At 34.8% G+C, this 17,797-nt stretch overlaps 1 protein-coding gene across 1 annotated transcript; it reads left to right on the top strand.

The window, feature by feature from the left end:
* The first annotated feature begins 229 nt into the window (after positions 1-229).
* On the top strand, positions 230-14,551 carry LOC124367401 (cilia- and flagella-associated protein 251). Its single transcript, XM_046824191.1, has 2 exons — positions 230-305; positions 12,707-14,551. The coding sequence occupies exon 2, from the start codon at positions 12,708-12,710 to the stop codon at positions 14,163-14,165; it is 1,458 nt and encodes a 485-aa protein (XP_046680147.1). The 5' UTR covers positions 230-305; position 12,707; the 3' UTR covers positions 14,166-14,551.
* Positions 14,552-17,797: the final 3,246 nt, after the last annotated feature.

The following is a 17,797-nucleotide window of genomic DNA, read 5'->3' as shown; positions in this document are numbered from 1 at the left end:
CTATAGCAAATTGAAGACAAACAAATGTATTTTGGGTCATTAAATGGCGGATTTCACTCAGAGTATTTCTGATACTGCTCTCGTTGATCGAGCCACTGTCACATCCGAAGCCGTGTAATCACCATACAGAATCATCCCCGGCACGTTCAACATGTGCCTAAGCGATTCACAGCAGCAGTGGGCAAGGGGCGGAGGGGTGTGAGGGAGGGGGGAGGGTCTGGTCGACATATATAAGAGCGGGAGAGCCGCTGGGCCGCCTAGTGCTTCTGTGTTTGTGTCGACGTGAACTGAGTGCTACTCTCAAGGTAAGAGATGTTCACTTGTTTGAGTATACAATAAGTCAGTTAACGCTTTCCTTCAATAAAACTAACTGAATTCGATCACAAAAACTATGAAATTATTTTCAAGATAGAGTCAACAAGAATTTGATAATCTTAAAAGTTATTACATTACTATATACAAAAATACATAATGAATAACATGAAAGTCATGTAAACTACTATTTATTTTAGAAGCAAAATTGTACCACGAAAAAATCTAAACGTACCCGGATAAAAATTATTTCTAAGATAGATTCAACAATAATAATTCCAGAATGTAATTGTAATCATTAAAACAATAATATTGTTATACTATCTTTTAAAATTTAATCTCCTCTTACTGAATTAGACCTTAATAGTTGAATAATGTTCCGTTTCATAGAATAATAACCACAAATGCATTAAGTCAAACATAATATATGTATATTAGTGGATAAAAATTACATAATTTATAATATTTATCCAAAACTGTTTGCAATCTTCAAAAATTTAACTATTTCTTAATCAGTGAAATAATGTTAGGTGTAATAAATTAAATTTTACGCAAAGTATTTATTAACTGTTTAATGTTATGTATACGTTATTTTATTTCACTCTATGTTAATTTTTATTAAAATTAGTAATGAAGTGGAATTAATTTCCATCTTTATTCGTTGTTTGATTCGAGACTGAGAATAAAAAACTCGTCTATATTGCACAAGAACAATCGCGTGAAAGACAATATATCAAAAAATCATTCTAACATAACTCTACTTTCATACTTCAAAATAATCACCAGAACCACTTCAAGCTAAATTCTTGAATTGGTATAACAGTTTTGTGAATATAAATTAGGAATATACATCACAATGGTTATCACTTTATTCTCAAGATATGCATTAAATTTATACTTAAATGTACCTCAAATTTCTTTCTTTTTAGTAATTGCGCAATCTTTTTCGTCACAGGACTAAGTATAATTAGTTGCACATTGTTTATATTCCAATCATCTTTGTTCAAGTGTTATACTTATCTCATTAAGTCAATATACTTTAGGTTTGTGTCACGATGTCATTGACAGAACCATTATTGTTGTGAAGTCTGCAACTGGTTTGCATTATCAACAATTTTACGTAATTACCAATTTCATATAAACACTCTACTGTCTGTTTCAACCGCTATAAATACTTTTTAAACACAATTTTAATACGTCATAGGGGAAAAACAAACTAAACGAGTTTTCCAATCCATATTAAATAACTTTTACGTTACGATAAAAAAAACAACATACCAAAATCGTAGTGTACAATATTTGAGCAGTGCCATTAATTTTGTCATCTGCATAAAGTTTGTATTTTCATGAGCGTTCACGTTTAATCAAGAACAATAAATCTACTTACAAAGGCTGCATACACAAAGGCTGGTGTTACAAAGTTATACATGTATGCTTATAATGTTCACCCACCAAAAAAGGGTATTTTTATATCGCGTTTATTTACATAATGGCGACAGTTTGCTTCGGTCACAATTATTTGCAATGAATGTAAATATCTAAATAAAATAAATTTCAAATATTATCTTAGTCTAACGCAGTTTAAAAATGTGTTATAAAATGCGAAAACTGCAGAATAATAAAACGTTAATTATTACATTTAAAATTTACTAAATTCCACCAAATCGACATTATTCATAGTAAAAACTAATTTGGATTGGTCTCAGTAAACGATGATCATTTATAAATAATATAAGTTTCTTTACGTAACTCAATAACGACTTAACGTAAATATTACTACATTTGAACTTTAGTGCATATTTATAATATTATTCAGCTACATTCTCTTATATTAATTCCATTAGAGTGCTTCTAAATTTCTCTCAACTTTCCAAAATCCATTGTCGTAGACCGTTAAATACTTACAAAAAATAATCAAAATAACAAAAATCCTTTTTCTTATTTAAAAAATACTCATTCATTTTTGAAGTGTCTGATGATGGAATCATTGATTCCGAAAGGCCTTGCAATGAGAAGTAAATATTGGAAAATTTGTTTTTATTTACCAGTGATAGAAAAACGTTTTTCCCACGTTCCAAGATTCTTTATTACTCATACGTTGTCAAGATGAATATTTTTAAATCTTGGGTGTCTTTGGTACATAATAAATAACACCTCATGTAATTAAAAAGCATACTAAAGTATTCTTGTTACATCAAAACTATGCTAGACAGTTGTATAGTCTTCTGTTCTTCTTTTTTGTTTTGTTTTTTTGTTCTTTTTTTACTGATTTACCATAAAAAACTCAACAATATGGATTAGTTTAGCAATACTGTAATCATACACAAAAACCCATCAGAATGAAAAATTACAACCAACGGTGTTTTTTATTATAACATAGCGAATAATGAAATTTAAATCTATATTCTTGCTTGTAATGTGGTCACGCTGTGTTGATGACAAGTGAGTTTATGGTCGAGATCTGAGCTGTGGGAATGTTCCGAGGGGAGGAGCGGTCGAACACTCATTTCGTAAATAGGTTGTCAGAGTCAGCTGCTAGGCAGAGAGGTCATGAAACATTGTGGGTATTTATAGACGCGGCAGGTAGCGCCTGACACGCGACGCGGATCTACGCGCCTGATAACACGTGCGGCACGGGTGACTGACTGATAGTGCAGAGATACGTGCTTCAGCTACTGGACTTACGCGTTGTTTCAATCGAGAGAATGCGAGATAAAGAGATCAGATTGCAGAGCTCAAAACGTAGTGTTACTGGGTTTTTGTATCACTGAACGATGGCAAATGTCCGGAAATATCCTGTTACCTTCGGTATACACACGGTGGTTTTGCTTTTGTATCACAAAGATCTTTAGAGGTGTTCCCTTTAGAAGTTTTTGGTACGCTCCTTGTCTCCTATTTTGGTAGGAGTTCATTTTTAAATCCAACAAAACTTATAAATCTGTTGATAATAATGTGTTATTATTAATAAGTAAACTAACTTTCATATATTCTTGTCGACTTTAAGAAGTGTTTCTAACGCATTTATACAATTAGACTCAAACGTGTGAGGAAACTCTTAAAAAAACGTCTGTAAAGACAAGACAAAATGCCACAACACCAGGAGAAATTATACGCAATAAGAGTCAGAAATTAGTGCAATTTTGCGACTACATTCAATTAAAATGGCTCTAGACAATTATGCAAGTGCTTTAGTATAAATGTAAATATATATCTACAATTTATGATATGAGGAAATTACAGGTTAATTGAATATAATTTAGGAAAATAGTGTGTTTGAAATGAAATTGATCTAAGAGAAATTAAATTTTGTAAAATCCATACACACAAAACAACATTAATATCCTTATTTACAGCAATTTCACGAAGTGCCAACAAATAATTTTGAATGCCAACAATTCCTTGTCGAGTGAACACAAATAATTTCCACTTTTCACGCTCTCAGTGAAGGTGACTTGAAGGACTTTGAGTATTTTTAAAAATTAAAACCTTTTCTGAACATAACCTATCAGTCAATATTGAGGAACGTCTTTTCGCGATACATAGAAGAGGATCGAATTACACCAGACAAAATATAAAACTATGACAAACAGTCGAGAAACCAGCAGTTATAAAGTAGCAGATTTCGAAATCTGAAACGCCGCGATAAACCAGCCAGAGTTTGTAAACTAGTTCGGGTTTTGAAAGTGATAAGGCACGCAGAGATAGATAAGCCACGCAAAAATCAAAACGCAAGCTGAACGCTTGTCAATAAAGATAAAGCTGTACTAAACAGTCGGCGTGACTGAGTCTGTAACCGCAACTAATGACGTGTTCAAGGTTGCCTCTGGGCCGAGACGTTTGTCAAGACCGACTTGCATAAGCGTTACAGTATTACAAAATATATTAAATATTGCAAATGCACAGTATTGTATTGCCTTTTACTGAAATTAATGACATTAGGGCAACATACAAAAATATTAGGTATATACACAAATGTCTATACTCTCAATCTGTTAATATTAATTAAATATATTCAATTAAAAATTATTGTTACTAATTTAAATGTAATTCTTAAACTTGATATTATAATATAATTAGGAATCAACAATTTTTTACTTGAAATTATTTAATAAAACAATTGTACTACTTACCGGATATTTTCTGTAATTATCTATTTCTGGGTCTAATTTGATACATTTTTGTAGCTTTGTTAATAAATACTTTAGGTCGACTGGTAACATTACAAAAATTGTAATGATTTAATAAAACAATTGTACTACTTACCGGATATTTTCTGTAATTATCTATTTCTGGGTCTAGTTTGATACATTTTTGTAGCTTTGTTAATAAATACTTTAGGTCGACTGGTAACATTACAAAAATCGTAATGTTTTTATGAAAGATTTCACTTGTATTTATTTAAATGTATTTAATAAATTAGAAAAATGTGACAATTACGACTTAATAAATATATACATTATTTATATTAATAATATTGTACATTATTTGTTTCATATTGACCATAAGTACTTGTTTTGTTAAGGAGTAAAGAAAATTCAAAAATATTTTTTATTTTGAATTTGACTATACATTTTGTTCATATTTGGTTACATTGGTTTTCAATAAGTGGTCTCTCTCTATGGGAGCAGATATTTGTATAACAGTAAACAACATCCATGACGAAACCCGTTTTCCACATAAAAGGACAAAGAAATCCAGCGCTATTAATTGATAAACTGGTTTTTGAAGAAGGAAACAGGATTTTCCGGACATTAGCGATCGTTCAGTGATTTACTAACTGAACATGTTTATTCACCTGAGAAGGAGATCAGATTGCAGATCTCGAAACGTTGTGTTACAAATTTACCTCATCACTGAGCGATAATAAATGTCCGGAGAAATCCAGTTCCCTTTACAATTCTTCCATCGCAAAAAAACAAACTTCAAACAAGGGACTGGTTTTGATTTCATTAAAAGTAAAAAGTAAAATAACAATACTCACCATATTTTAAATATTATTATTTTTATCAGAAAGGAAGATATTTTCTACACTATTATACGATGAGTTAGGCCTAATTGTCCTTATCAATTTACTTGGACATTGATAACGATTCAGTTATTACTAACCAACAGTTTAACGGCTTAGAATTAAAAAGACTTTTCTTTTTTAATTTTTTGTGTAAAATCAATGTAAAACTTTAAGCCTTAATGTATGCATTTTAAATCTACCAATAAAAATGATTTTATAGTGCCGCAGGAAGGGAGGGAATTTCGTTGCCGTTATTCAAAATAAATGAAATTGGTGCACCTGGGCGCTGACCGCTACAGGACGGTGTCTGTCGGCCATACCACATGCTATTACGTCATTACCTACAGACAGACATAAAGACTGCACCCGCTCACTTTGTCCCTGATTACTGTCATCAACTCAGAGATTAACTGTTTTTGTCCTTGTCTGAGTAACATAGAGAGAGAGAGAGAGAGAGAGAGAGAGAGACAGAGACAGAAAAAATCGTCTGGAGAAGAAGGGTTTATGTTGGTTTCAAAGACAAAACCGAATGAGAAACAAACAGCCTACGCAAAACCCTTGTGCATTAACAGTTGCAATACAGTTTTGTACCAAAAATATCAGTGTGGTTGGACACTCCCAATTCTACCTCTTCCTCTGTATCCAAACAACAAAGGAAGAGGTCAAATTAGAAGAAGAGATCAAAGAGTTATAGAAAGAGGTAAAAACATAAAGTTATAAACAAGATAAACTTTTAAAAGCATAACTAAGAGGGGTGAAAGGGGATATAACCCAGTTCTTAAAAGACTTACACATTTTGAAACATTTACTACTAACAGCAATTTTTTCTTTGAAATATAAGTTACAATTAAATGTTTCCTTTGAATTAAGCCTATTGCTGTTTTTATTTATTCAGAGTTATTCCATATCCTACAGTGTGCTGTCTTACATCAGATTCACCCCTACTCCCCCCCCAGTAAATCCCTAGTGACGCCACTGGGACAAATCTGCCAACACATTATAGCGAGCAGATAGGAACAATAACATACTAATTGTGACAAACACTCTAAGAGTTTAAAACTTGCACTAACACTAATAAATTACGCGGATAGTACGCCTAAATTCACGCGTCAAAGCCGTTTGGTATGATTTCTTTGTAATATCTTGGTTATAATATTGTTTATCAGATTATCCATCCACTAAGGGAGAATTGGAACCACATTTCTTAACTCAAAATTATTAAAGTCTACTGTCTTTATCATTTTTAAATTCAAATTGCACCTAGCGTAGAGTTGTCTGTGAATCCAAACGTTAAAGTCTCTTTATAGTCGTAAAAACCACTTTGATGATTAATTGAAATTGAAACAAAATCCAGTTTCCGTACAACTTCAAAGATATTAAACAAGTTTGGAAACAATAGTTTGAAATGAGGCTGTCGAGGTTGTGGATACTTCCTCTTCCTCCTCTGATTGCATCGTTTTCTCCGCTTTACTGTTCTCGAGACAATTCGAACTTTTCTTTGTTGTAACTTTTATTAAGTTTCGAAGTGAGAAAGCAATTTCTGGTTTCGAGTGATCACATATAAGTGTCGAGAGTTTCCGTTCTAGATTCGGAAATATTACGAACAATGCACTTGTATACGTTTACTGTAGTTATTATACGTAGGCATATAGTTTTACTGCAGTTAAACAATCACTGGACTTAGCAGTATCACTTGTGGAGTTCACAGTACCACGTACACATACAGTATTTGGTTTTATACGGTGAAATTAATGAATTATTATAGAAAACAAGCTAAATTAAAATAGAGACAATCCTCTATAAACCTCATCCTACTTCTAGTATTAAAAAAAAATTACAATTGACAAATAAACATTTTAAGATAAAAAAACTAGTTGAGTTCAGAAAAAACGAATTGACTCTACTTATAGTCGATTATATTTGACTAAAAAGATAAAACTACATAATTTAAATGATTATTGAAAAATATACAGTTTGGTGGAAAACATAATTGACTCATGTTATAATTGTAGCCAAGCACTTTTGTCACAATTTAAATGTCATACAATTACTAAATTCCAGATTGAAATCTATATGACATTAATTTGGAACCGATATTAATGCCAAATTGTCATAATTTAAATCTCGTTTAATTTTACACCTATAGTAAAACGCATTTGGGATAATATAAACTAATAATTGACTAATTTGCATTTGTTTCACAATCTTTAAATTTGTAAAACTTTTATATTGCTGTGCAGTAAAGCTGTACGAGTCTTATAAATTAGGCCCTTATGGGACTTTTAATAACATATTATCATTGATTCGCCAACATTAAACAATGTTAGATTTTTTTAAGGCCTTCCATCGCAGTTCCTAGAGTAAAGACACATTCTGACTTACTCACAAAACACATCCTTACAATGAAATAAATAAACTATCGAAACCATTGAATTCTTTACGTGTAAAATATTTACAAAAGTACAAATTATGGATAGCAAGTGTTTTAATATTACTTAATAATATATATCAGTATTTGAGTAATTTGTGTTTTATTATATGAGGACGCATCTAAAACAAAGCTGTTTTGTGATTATAAACGAATGAGTGAATGCGCTCTTTATTTTGTACAGGCTACGTTACGACTATGAGGTTCTTACACTTAACCTGTAAAACGCTCTAGCCGAAAACATTGTAAAACTCCCAACAAAACATCAATCAGTCTTAATTCCACCACCGTTTCCTTTCACTTTAACAAAGTGATCACGGTGTAACCACCCGGCAACTCACTTACAATCAATTTAAAGTGATGACTGCAGTATGACCGGGCGTGGTCTCTGACACCGTATTGCTGTTACAGACCGTCATCTATCTGTTTCTAATTAGGTCACTTAGATTTAATTATGGTGTAATTACCTTTAGTGACGTTTTATATTTTTATGTCCACTAAATATCCTAAAGTACCAGATTCACTCATCATAACATTCTTGCATAAATGTCCGGTACCAATTTATAACACTTGTTATTTTATACATATACTGTACATAGTATTTAGTAATATATTTGCTATATTTTGAGATTACACATTACTGTGCCCATGCGGTTAGTCCGGTTTAGTTTTTAACAATAATATTTCATGTATTTTGAATTTGAACTCCAGATATACCCACTCAATCCAATAACTCCATAATGTACGAGTACTATGAATGTACACATTGACAGTTTATGTCAGTTATTTTAGATAATACAGCACACCGTTAGTTGTCAACCAAAGTCACAAATCATAATAATTTATGCCTCCTCACCTACAAACTAACGCTCCATGATTAATTCCATTAAAATTTGTTTGCCATAATTGAAATATCTATAATTTTTATAGACTGCAATAATGTTTATTTTACTTTGCTAATTTCAAATGAACCACACATGCGCTAACAATTAAACATCAACTTACAAATGGCCTCTGTTAGATGACGAAGAAACATTTTGACGTGACAACGTCTTAAATTAGGTTGCTGCTCGGAGTCACTCATGAAAAAGTGTAACGCCCGGTAACGTTACGATGCCCGTCCAGTGGGTCCGCCGCACGGGATCCGCACGGGATAAAGCAGATAACTGTGGGTCCGCCGCACGGGATAAAGCAGATAACTATGTTTATTCGTGAAAATGTGGAGTGCTTAGATTCGTCATTTACAACAACTACAACAATAAAGGTAAATAATTGTACACTGATATTTCATTATCGTAAACTATGATTGATTGATTAATTGTTAGATTGACACAAAAGTTGAGAAACTGAGTTTATAGGTTATGTCATACTATTGACAAATGTTGATAGTGTTAAGTAAATTATTAGTTTAAATCACTCTGCAATCAATCGTAATTCAGTCGATTGAGAAGAAACAGCGCGTATTGCTAGTCAAACATTTAAAATAACAAATTATAACCTCTAACCTGTCATAACAGTGCGACCAAACAAACGAACTAAACCGACCAATCACCACGCGCGGAGTTAGAATTTAACTGTGTTTAGCAAGAATTTCAAATTCCAATTTTAGTAAATGTTTTATTCAACTTTACCATTTACAATAACAAATTTTAATTAATTTCAAATTATGTACAATGTTTTAGTAAACAAAATATATTTCTATAGTTAAAATTTGTGCAATTCTTATTTTCATTCAATTCCTTGTTCCTATTGTGCAATTTAATAATATTCATATCAATAAATATTCTACCGAGAAAAAGACGTTGTCACGTAAAATCTTCGCCCGTAAAACCGACTTTACAGGCAACCATAATGTTTTTTTTTTAAACTCTGTAAAATTTTTGGATAAAACGAATTAAATAGTACGAACGTGGGGAAATAAATAGTAGCATTTCATTTTTTTCATTTACTTCAAAACGGACGTATCTAAGCACCTGTATTACGTAACAGCTGCAATATACAGACCCTTGCGTACCGTAATAGATTACATAACATGTTGGGTAAACCACATTGACCACATTTACTTGAATAAAATAGTACTACACCAAGTATTAAACCACGAAATATCCACAATAAAACGCTTTTGTGAAAACAACGCTATCGTGCAGTACCTAGTAGTCCTGCTCAGAAAGAAAGAATAATTCCGAGACCAGACGAGTGCAATGTAAACAAACATAACGCTCTCTGCGATAAACGTTAGCCAGGTTAGGTAACCTACAGTTAGTAGTCTATGGAAAGGTCGCACACCAACAGCTGTCGTCGATGACGTCATTGTTTACATATTCATCAGCTGGTCTCGGTTGTAACATGGCGCCACGGTCAACTTCTTGTCCATATCACTGTATAATAAATAGTCACGTTGGTGCCGTTTCACACATTATTTGCACGTGCTTATAATTATATGCGAAAATTTTGTTCGTGATGTCCTTACAGAATAAAAACAATTGATTATCGTTAACTTTATCGATTCAGTTTGGCAATCGGTTGCTATATCGATCGACTCATCCAACGGTTGTTGCCAAAGGAACAATTGCGACGATTTTGTTTCTTTCAAAGCCTGTCTAGACAGAAATGTCAACTCACATGAAATAGTATAATTCCTTTATATGTAAAGTAACGTATTATATTTATGTTAATACAACTTTTGACTCACGTCACTCTTTACGACGAGACGGAACTGTCGTTCCATATTTCCATAAACCCCAAAAAACGTATGTCCTTCAGTAATTGATAGGAAATAGGAAATGCATTAGAAGATATCCAGGAAGTGCGACTATAATAGAAACTAAACGTATCGAACTATTTTCTTAAGTTTGGACAGGAATGTTACTAACGTCAATCGATATCGTTAAATTTAACAATCCTAAAGTTTGGGTAAAGTATCATGGAAAGCATAAATACACCAAATGGAAGATACGACTTTAATGAAATTTGCATGCATGAGCAACAAGAGATCAAATCTTTTTATTTATTTTAAGCTTCAGCTTTTCGATCTATTTTTACTGTTGTTTCATACATCAAATTAGTACATTATATAATATGGTATTTTTAAACCAATAACTCGTTTAATGAGTTCTTAATACTAGATTATAAATACTAAAAGTAATATTAAGGCCTTCATTATAGTGAATTAATGCAAACTGTGTAAATCACAATTTTGTTTTTAAAGTAATCTTACAAATTTCAAATCACAACTTGGGGGTAAACTAATTAATGTTAGAGAATGTCCTTTTAAAGCCATTTGCTAACTAACCAAATAGTGGTTTATTTTCACGTCAAATTTTAAGTGAGTACAAAAATATATTTTTTACGTTGCTGTATTTTTCTTGACGAAATCATATTGTATTTACAAACCTATATTATTATAAGATTATAAAATGATTTATGAATTATATAAAATGATTGTAAAATATATTAATATAAAATAGGCGTTTCTAGTTGAACACACTTCAGGGAAATACAGTCCATAAAACCTCAGCAGATAAGGATTAGTTTCGTTCAGTCGCAATCGCAGTCAAGGGAATGGCGATCGATACACCGGTTCATCGAACTCCAGGTGAGGTGCCGCAGCACAGCCGTGGGGGAGGGCCGGAGTTACGAGTACAACCCTATTAGAGAATCGCAAACTTAACATTACGGTGACTCGTAAATTGTAGCAACCGGCTGGCCTGTGGGATCCGATTGTCCGTGGTCGATTCAGCTCTCGCATATCGAATGCTAAGGACCGATAATCTTCGATACATATGATTCCGTAAAAGCTGTGGACGATTTGCCTTATAAACACAAAATTTCAAAGTACGCTAATCACATTTGAGGAGCAGAACAAATTGTGTTAACTTTAAACCACTAAAGTTGGTGAAAAAATTCTTGTTTTGTTGGTTGTTTTTTTATTTTTTTATTAAACTATACCTAATATAACATCCAAACACGATTACTAAACGCACTTCATAAATATTTGTGTGTGACAAATACTTTTTAAAATCTCCTATTGGTAGAATTTAATTTTGCAAGGAATTCTTAAGTATTTTTCAAACGTTTTGGTTAGCATGGAACAGAAAAGTCTGGAGACGGTTTAATATTTGTATTATTAATTGGACTACTGGATTAAAACTTTTCAAACTGAACTGGTAACTAAGATCCATTTTTTAGATTCTTAAAGACTCTACCTGTTGTAGGGAACTGTTGACATGCATATCAGTTTAAAGGGTTGGTCAAGCTAAGAAGAGTATCGCAAACCGCACTTCAAAAGGATCACGCATTTAAAAATAACTGTTATTCAAAAGCTTTTTAAATATACCCTTAACATTATTTTTTAAATTTCGATTTTCCTGTAATTAGTTTAATTTCACTACATTAAAAAATTTTCTGAGGGGTTTGTTAATGTAAATGTTATAGGAAGCGTCAAAACTGTTCAAAGGCAAGAAAACTAGCCAATTCATTCCTGACATGCATAAACCTTAATGTGTTGTTATTGTTGAACTAACTGGGCAAAGCAAGCAATCTCTAATAACATTCTGATGTTTTTGCTGTCGCTATCTAATTTCCAAATGATGACCATTCGGGTCCCTTTATGAATTAGGCATTGGTTACTTCCTTGTTTTGGTAATTTCACTATAGATTAAAAGAGAATACATTTAAAAATTACATCTTATTAAAATTTTCGGAATAAATAAAAATACCTTTGCTTTAATTACATAACTTTTCGTTTATTAACACCGTACCGGTTCCAAATTTGTAATTTCCAAAGATTAATTTTATATTTGATTCGTTTTCGTGTTGATTAAGAAAATAAGTATTAATCTCCCAAAATGATTATTAGTTTATACTAATCTGAAAATTGCAAATAGACACAAGACTTTAAAATGAGCACTGTCTGTACTAGTACCGACAAATTATAACTATGATTATAAATGTTGCAGAATGAAGAGTTTACTAGTGTTGTGCTTGGTGGCGGCAGTAGCCCTGGGTTACCCAGTGGGCGAACCAGAAGCTGACAAGCCCAAACATGTCCTCCCTCTAGTCATCACCGAGTACTCCTCCGTGGCCAAGAGTGACGACTCCAAGGGATCCCCGGTGGCCGAGGCCAAGCCAGAGGACCACAAGCCTGCCGAGACTGCGGAGAAACCCGCGGAAGCTGCAGCCGCACCTGCTGCAGAACCGGCACCGGCCGCCCCGGTCGCCGAAGAACAGAAGGAGGCGCCAAAGGAAGACGCGAAGCCGGCTGAAAAGGCATCCGAGGAGGCCAAACCTGCCGAAGAAGCTAAACCTTCAGAGCCTGCTCCGGAAAAGAAAGAGGAGCCCCAACCCGCTGCGGACGCACCTGATGCTAGCGCACCCGCTCCTGTAGAAGCCGCCGTCCCTAAGCAGGAAGATGCTCCTGTTGAGGCTAAGAAAGAAGACATCAAGGAAGTCGAAAAGAAGGAAGAGGAGAAGAAGGAGGATGTAAAGGATGCCGCCAAGAAGGAAGATGTACCAGCTGAAGAAGTCAAGCCGACAGAAGCGAAGGAGAGCGTGAATACGGCCGAAAGTGCAGTTTCCGAAACCAAAGCTGAAGCTCCTGAAGTGAAGAAAGATAATGCTGAGAAAGTGGTTGAGTCTCCCAAAGAAGATGCCGCTTCTGTGCAAGACGCTGTCTTGAAGTCTTCGGCCGCCGTTGCTGACGAGCCAAACTCCGATGTACCCAATGCATTGCCAGAAGTTAAGAGCGAGGAAGTCAAAGAGGAAGTGAACAAAGAAGCACCTGCAGAAGACAAAGCCAAGGAACCAGTTGCTGAGAACAAGCCCGAAGAAGAGAAGAAGGCTGAGGAGGAAGTGAAACCAGAAAAACAGGAAGAGGAGAAGAAGGAAGAAGTGAAGGGCGAAAAGGTCGAGGAGAAGAAATCAGAAGAGAAGCCCGAAGAGAAGAAGGAAGACGACGACAAGTCGGACGAAAGCAGTGAAGAAGACAAGAAGGAGGCGGAAGAGAAGGGCGACAAGAAGGAAGACGAATCAAAGGAAGACGATTCAAAAGAGGACGAGAAGAAAGAAGAAAAGAAAGTAGAGGAGAAGAAACCCGAAGAGAAGAAAGCCGACAGGCGGAAGAGAGAAGCTAAGGAAAAGGTCGATGACAAGAAGCCCACTGAAGTCTTGAAGAAGGGTGAATCCAAGGAGGACACGCTGAAGAAGGCTAAAATCGACGAAAAGCACATCGACGGAAAGAAGGTGGAGAAGGTCAGTGCTGAGCCAGTGGAAGAGAACAAACCCGTCGCTGAGGAAGAGAAGAAAGAAGATTCAAAGCCAGAGGCATCCAGCGAGGAGAACAAATCGTCAGAAGAGGCCAACCCCGCTGAAGATCACTCACACCACGAGTCCGAGACGAGTCATGCGCACTCGCACTAGACTAGGCCCGGCCCCCGAGGGCATCTGTGATTTCCGCGAGAGGAGTGGAGAGTGTGAACTCCCTTTCTTGCTAAAAGATTATTTATGACCCACCTACAGACAATCTCTTCTAGCGGGGAAGGGAGCCCGTTGTTCTAGACTGCACTCTTATTTGATCACTTTCCTTAAAACCCACATTATATCAATTTTACTGTTGAGATCTATTGCTGTATAAACTGAACTGTTCTATATTATATATAGGATCTTATAGCGTAGTAGATGACTCGCGACTGAGCCGTGTGATTGTTGCAACTTTAAGTTAAGTGATTCTATTGTATGTATTGACGTGTACAAGTGCCTTGTATGTTATTTTTACAGATATCAAATAAAGAGTGCCGATTTTTATACGTATGTCACATTATTTGAATTTCATCAGGTGACCTACATACTGGAATGCACTTTCTCTTATAAGGAATTGTCTCCAACCTATAAAAATTGATAACAGCTTTTCAAAGCGAGCAATTCTCATCGCCCTTAATGATGGCGATGTCCGAAACGGCCATCTTGTTATTACTAATCGAAAGCCATGAGTGAAGAAGGCTTTGATTATGTATCAGTCTACGTAAAAAAAATATATATTTTTATCCATTGCTAAAATCTGTTACCACTCGAAAACTTGAATAGTATCGTGTTATTTAAACAAAAGAATTAGCAAGGCAATAGCTGCACAGAAATAGCTTTACTGTACACGATTTCTGCCTCATAAGGATTCAGGATCTATTCTCTCTTGAAGTCAAAGGTTAAGGTTGTTTGACTTTTACCGTTCATACGCTACAATAGAACTACGTATAACTACTTGTTTAACAGGATTCAGACATTTTTCTTCTTCTTCGTATATTAAAAGAACTGAAACTCCGTTTCGAGAACCGGCAACTGTCCTATCTATTCTAAAATGCCATTCATTGCGCTAGAGGGGTAGAAAAATGCATGTCTGTCTGCAAGAGTTTTCGAAAACAACACTATAGAATTAGAACTTTATGAAGCCTCATTTCTACATGGAGAACATCAAGTTCAATGGTTTATTTTGATTAAATTGCTCTTCTAAATTAAAAAAAAAATATTCGTAATGTTTGTTGATGTATTTGTTTGGCGAACCGATCTGACACCACTACTACAACGTCTTCTATGCATGAGTGCCTCTCTTAATTGGCTGTGCGTTAGTGAAGCCTATAACATGTGGTGCAGGACAAATTTTATTTCTGTCTGACACGATAACAGGCTTAAAACGAACTGACCTATAGACTTGAAATTTTCCACTGAGCATATCATTTCTATATTGGCAACACCGAGTTCCGCGATTGTGCATGCCACTCCATTGGATTTGGCTGTGCGTTAGCGAAGCCTATAACATGTGGTGCAGGACAAATTTTATTTCTGTCTGACACGATAACAGGCTTAAAACGAACTGACCTATAGACTTGAAATTTTCCACTGAGCATATCATTTCTATATTGGCAACACCGAGTTCCGCGATTGTGCATGCCACTCCATTGGATTTGGCTGTGCGTTAGCGAAGCCTATAACATGTGGTGCAGGACAAATTTTATTTCTGTCTGACACGATAACAGGCTTAAAACGAACTGACCTATAGACTTGAAATTTTCCACTGAGCATATCATTTCTATATTGGCAACACCGAGTTCCGCGATTGTGCATGCCACTCCATTGGATTTGGCTGTGCGTTAGCGAAGCCTATAACATGTGGTGCAGGACAAATTTTATTTCTGTCTGACACGATAACAGGCTTAAAACGAACTGACCTATAGACTTGAAATTTTCCACTGAGCATATCATTTCTATATTGGCAACACCGAGTTCCGCGATTGTGCATGCCACTCCATTGGATTTGGCTGTGCGTTAGCGAAGCCTATAACATGTGGTGCAGGACAAATTTTATTTCTGTCTGACACGATAACAGGCTTAAAACGAACTGACCTATAGACTTGAAATTTTCCACTGAGCATATCATTTCTATATTGGCAACACCGAGTTCCGCGATTGTGCATGCCACTCCATTGGATTTGGCTGTGCGTTAGCGAAGCCTATAACATGTGGTGCAGGACAAATTTTATTTCTGTCTGACACGATAACAGGCTTAAAACGAACTGACCTATAGACTTGAAATTTTCCACTGAGCATATCATTTCTATATTGGCAACACCGAGTTCCGCGATTGTGCATGCCACTCCATTGGATTTGGCTGTGCGTTAGCGAAGCCTATAACATGTGGTGCAGGACAAATTTTATTTCTGTCTGACACGATAACAGGCTTAAAACGAACTGACCTATAGACTTGAAATTTTCCACTGAGCATATCATTTCTATATTGGCAACACCGAGTTCCGCGATTGTGCATGCCACTCCATTGGATTTGGCTGTGCGTTAGTGAACATTTACATTGCATATACGTATGTTAGAATCTTCTTTTGTCTAAAAGTTTGATCCTAAATTCAAGAAATGGTCTTCCTTGAATCTAGAGGAACTGTGTTCCAAATTTCAAGTCTGCACGACCTTTCTAACAATTATCACACGGATGGACAGACATACTCCATAAAGAAACTATAAAGTAGATAACGACAACGTCATAGACAAAAAATGCTTCTTTATTTCTGCTTTGCCGGATCCATCATTCTAGACAAATGATATTCCCCAATAAAGGACTAAATTGTATTCTCTTAGAAATAATTACTTAGTAAGAAAACTACTTGCATTCATTGTTGTCCAATAACTGCGTTTATTTTGACAATTACAGGGCAATCACACGTACTACTAAAACCTAATTGTAAATATCAAAATTTTCCTCATGTAATTCATCAATTATATTTCAATTACACTGTATCTTATAGAAATTTAACTACTTGTCCGACTAATACAAAGTGTAAATATATTAATCAGATTTAAATTATATTATACTAAAAATTATCCTTTACACTTCATAACGACAGAACTATATCAATAACATTTCAATTTCAAACTTGAACTGTAATCATAAGTTTATTTAAATTTAAAAAATGTTTAATTTGTTGTTATTCATTTACCTACTGAAAATCAAAAGTTAATTGTCCACATGTTTCACATAATTATATTAAACTCTAATATGACTTTGCTTTTACATTAAGAATGGAGTTGTTTCTCATTTAACTTTTTTCGGTCCAGGGAAACGCACCTTTTAATGCTTATTTTAAGAGATTCTTCCTGTGCCAGGTTTTTGTTTTATTTTACTCGTTCCCGTGGGCTATTGACCTGTGCAAGAATCGTAGCTAACATAATAAGAGGATACAATAAAAAATGGGGAAAATTTAAAAAATGTAACGAAGCTATGATGAGAAGGGGCGATTCATTTTGAGTGTTGAGTTAAGCTCCAGTTTACCTTCCAGTGCAGCGTCTGGACACTGGCGCTGTCACAGACTTCACTCCTGGAATCTGCAGAGCTACAAAACACGTCCTCGACGAAGAAGCTTAAGATGAACTCCTTACATCGTTTCTACATCCAGACTACAAAATATAGTATATTCTAGGTGAAGGTGCAGTTGTACAAGGTGATCGCGGCTTATGATGTGTGATGTAAGGCAAACAAATGGAAAATTCAAACA

This window comes from Homalodisca vitripennis, chromosome 8 (genome assembly GCF_021130785.1).
Source record: "Homalodisca vitripennis isolate AUS2020 chromosome 8, UT_GWSS_2.1, whole genome shotgun sequence".
In the NCBI taxonomy this organism is placed as follows: domain Eukaryota; kingdom Metazoa; phylum Arthropoda; class Insecta; order Hemiptera; family Cicadellidae; genus Homalodisca; species Homalodisca vitripennis.
This window is presented reverse-complemented; position numbering and strand designations above follow the sequence as displayed.

What these genes read in the sequence shown, in the direction of transcription:
- LOC124367401 (XM_046824191.1), top strand. Translation starts at nt 12,708, where the DNA reads ATGAAGAGTTTACTAGTGTTGTGCTTGGTGGCGGCAGTAGCCCTGGGT.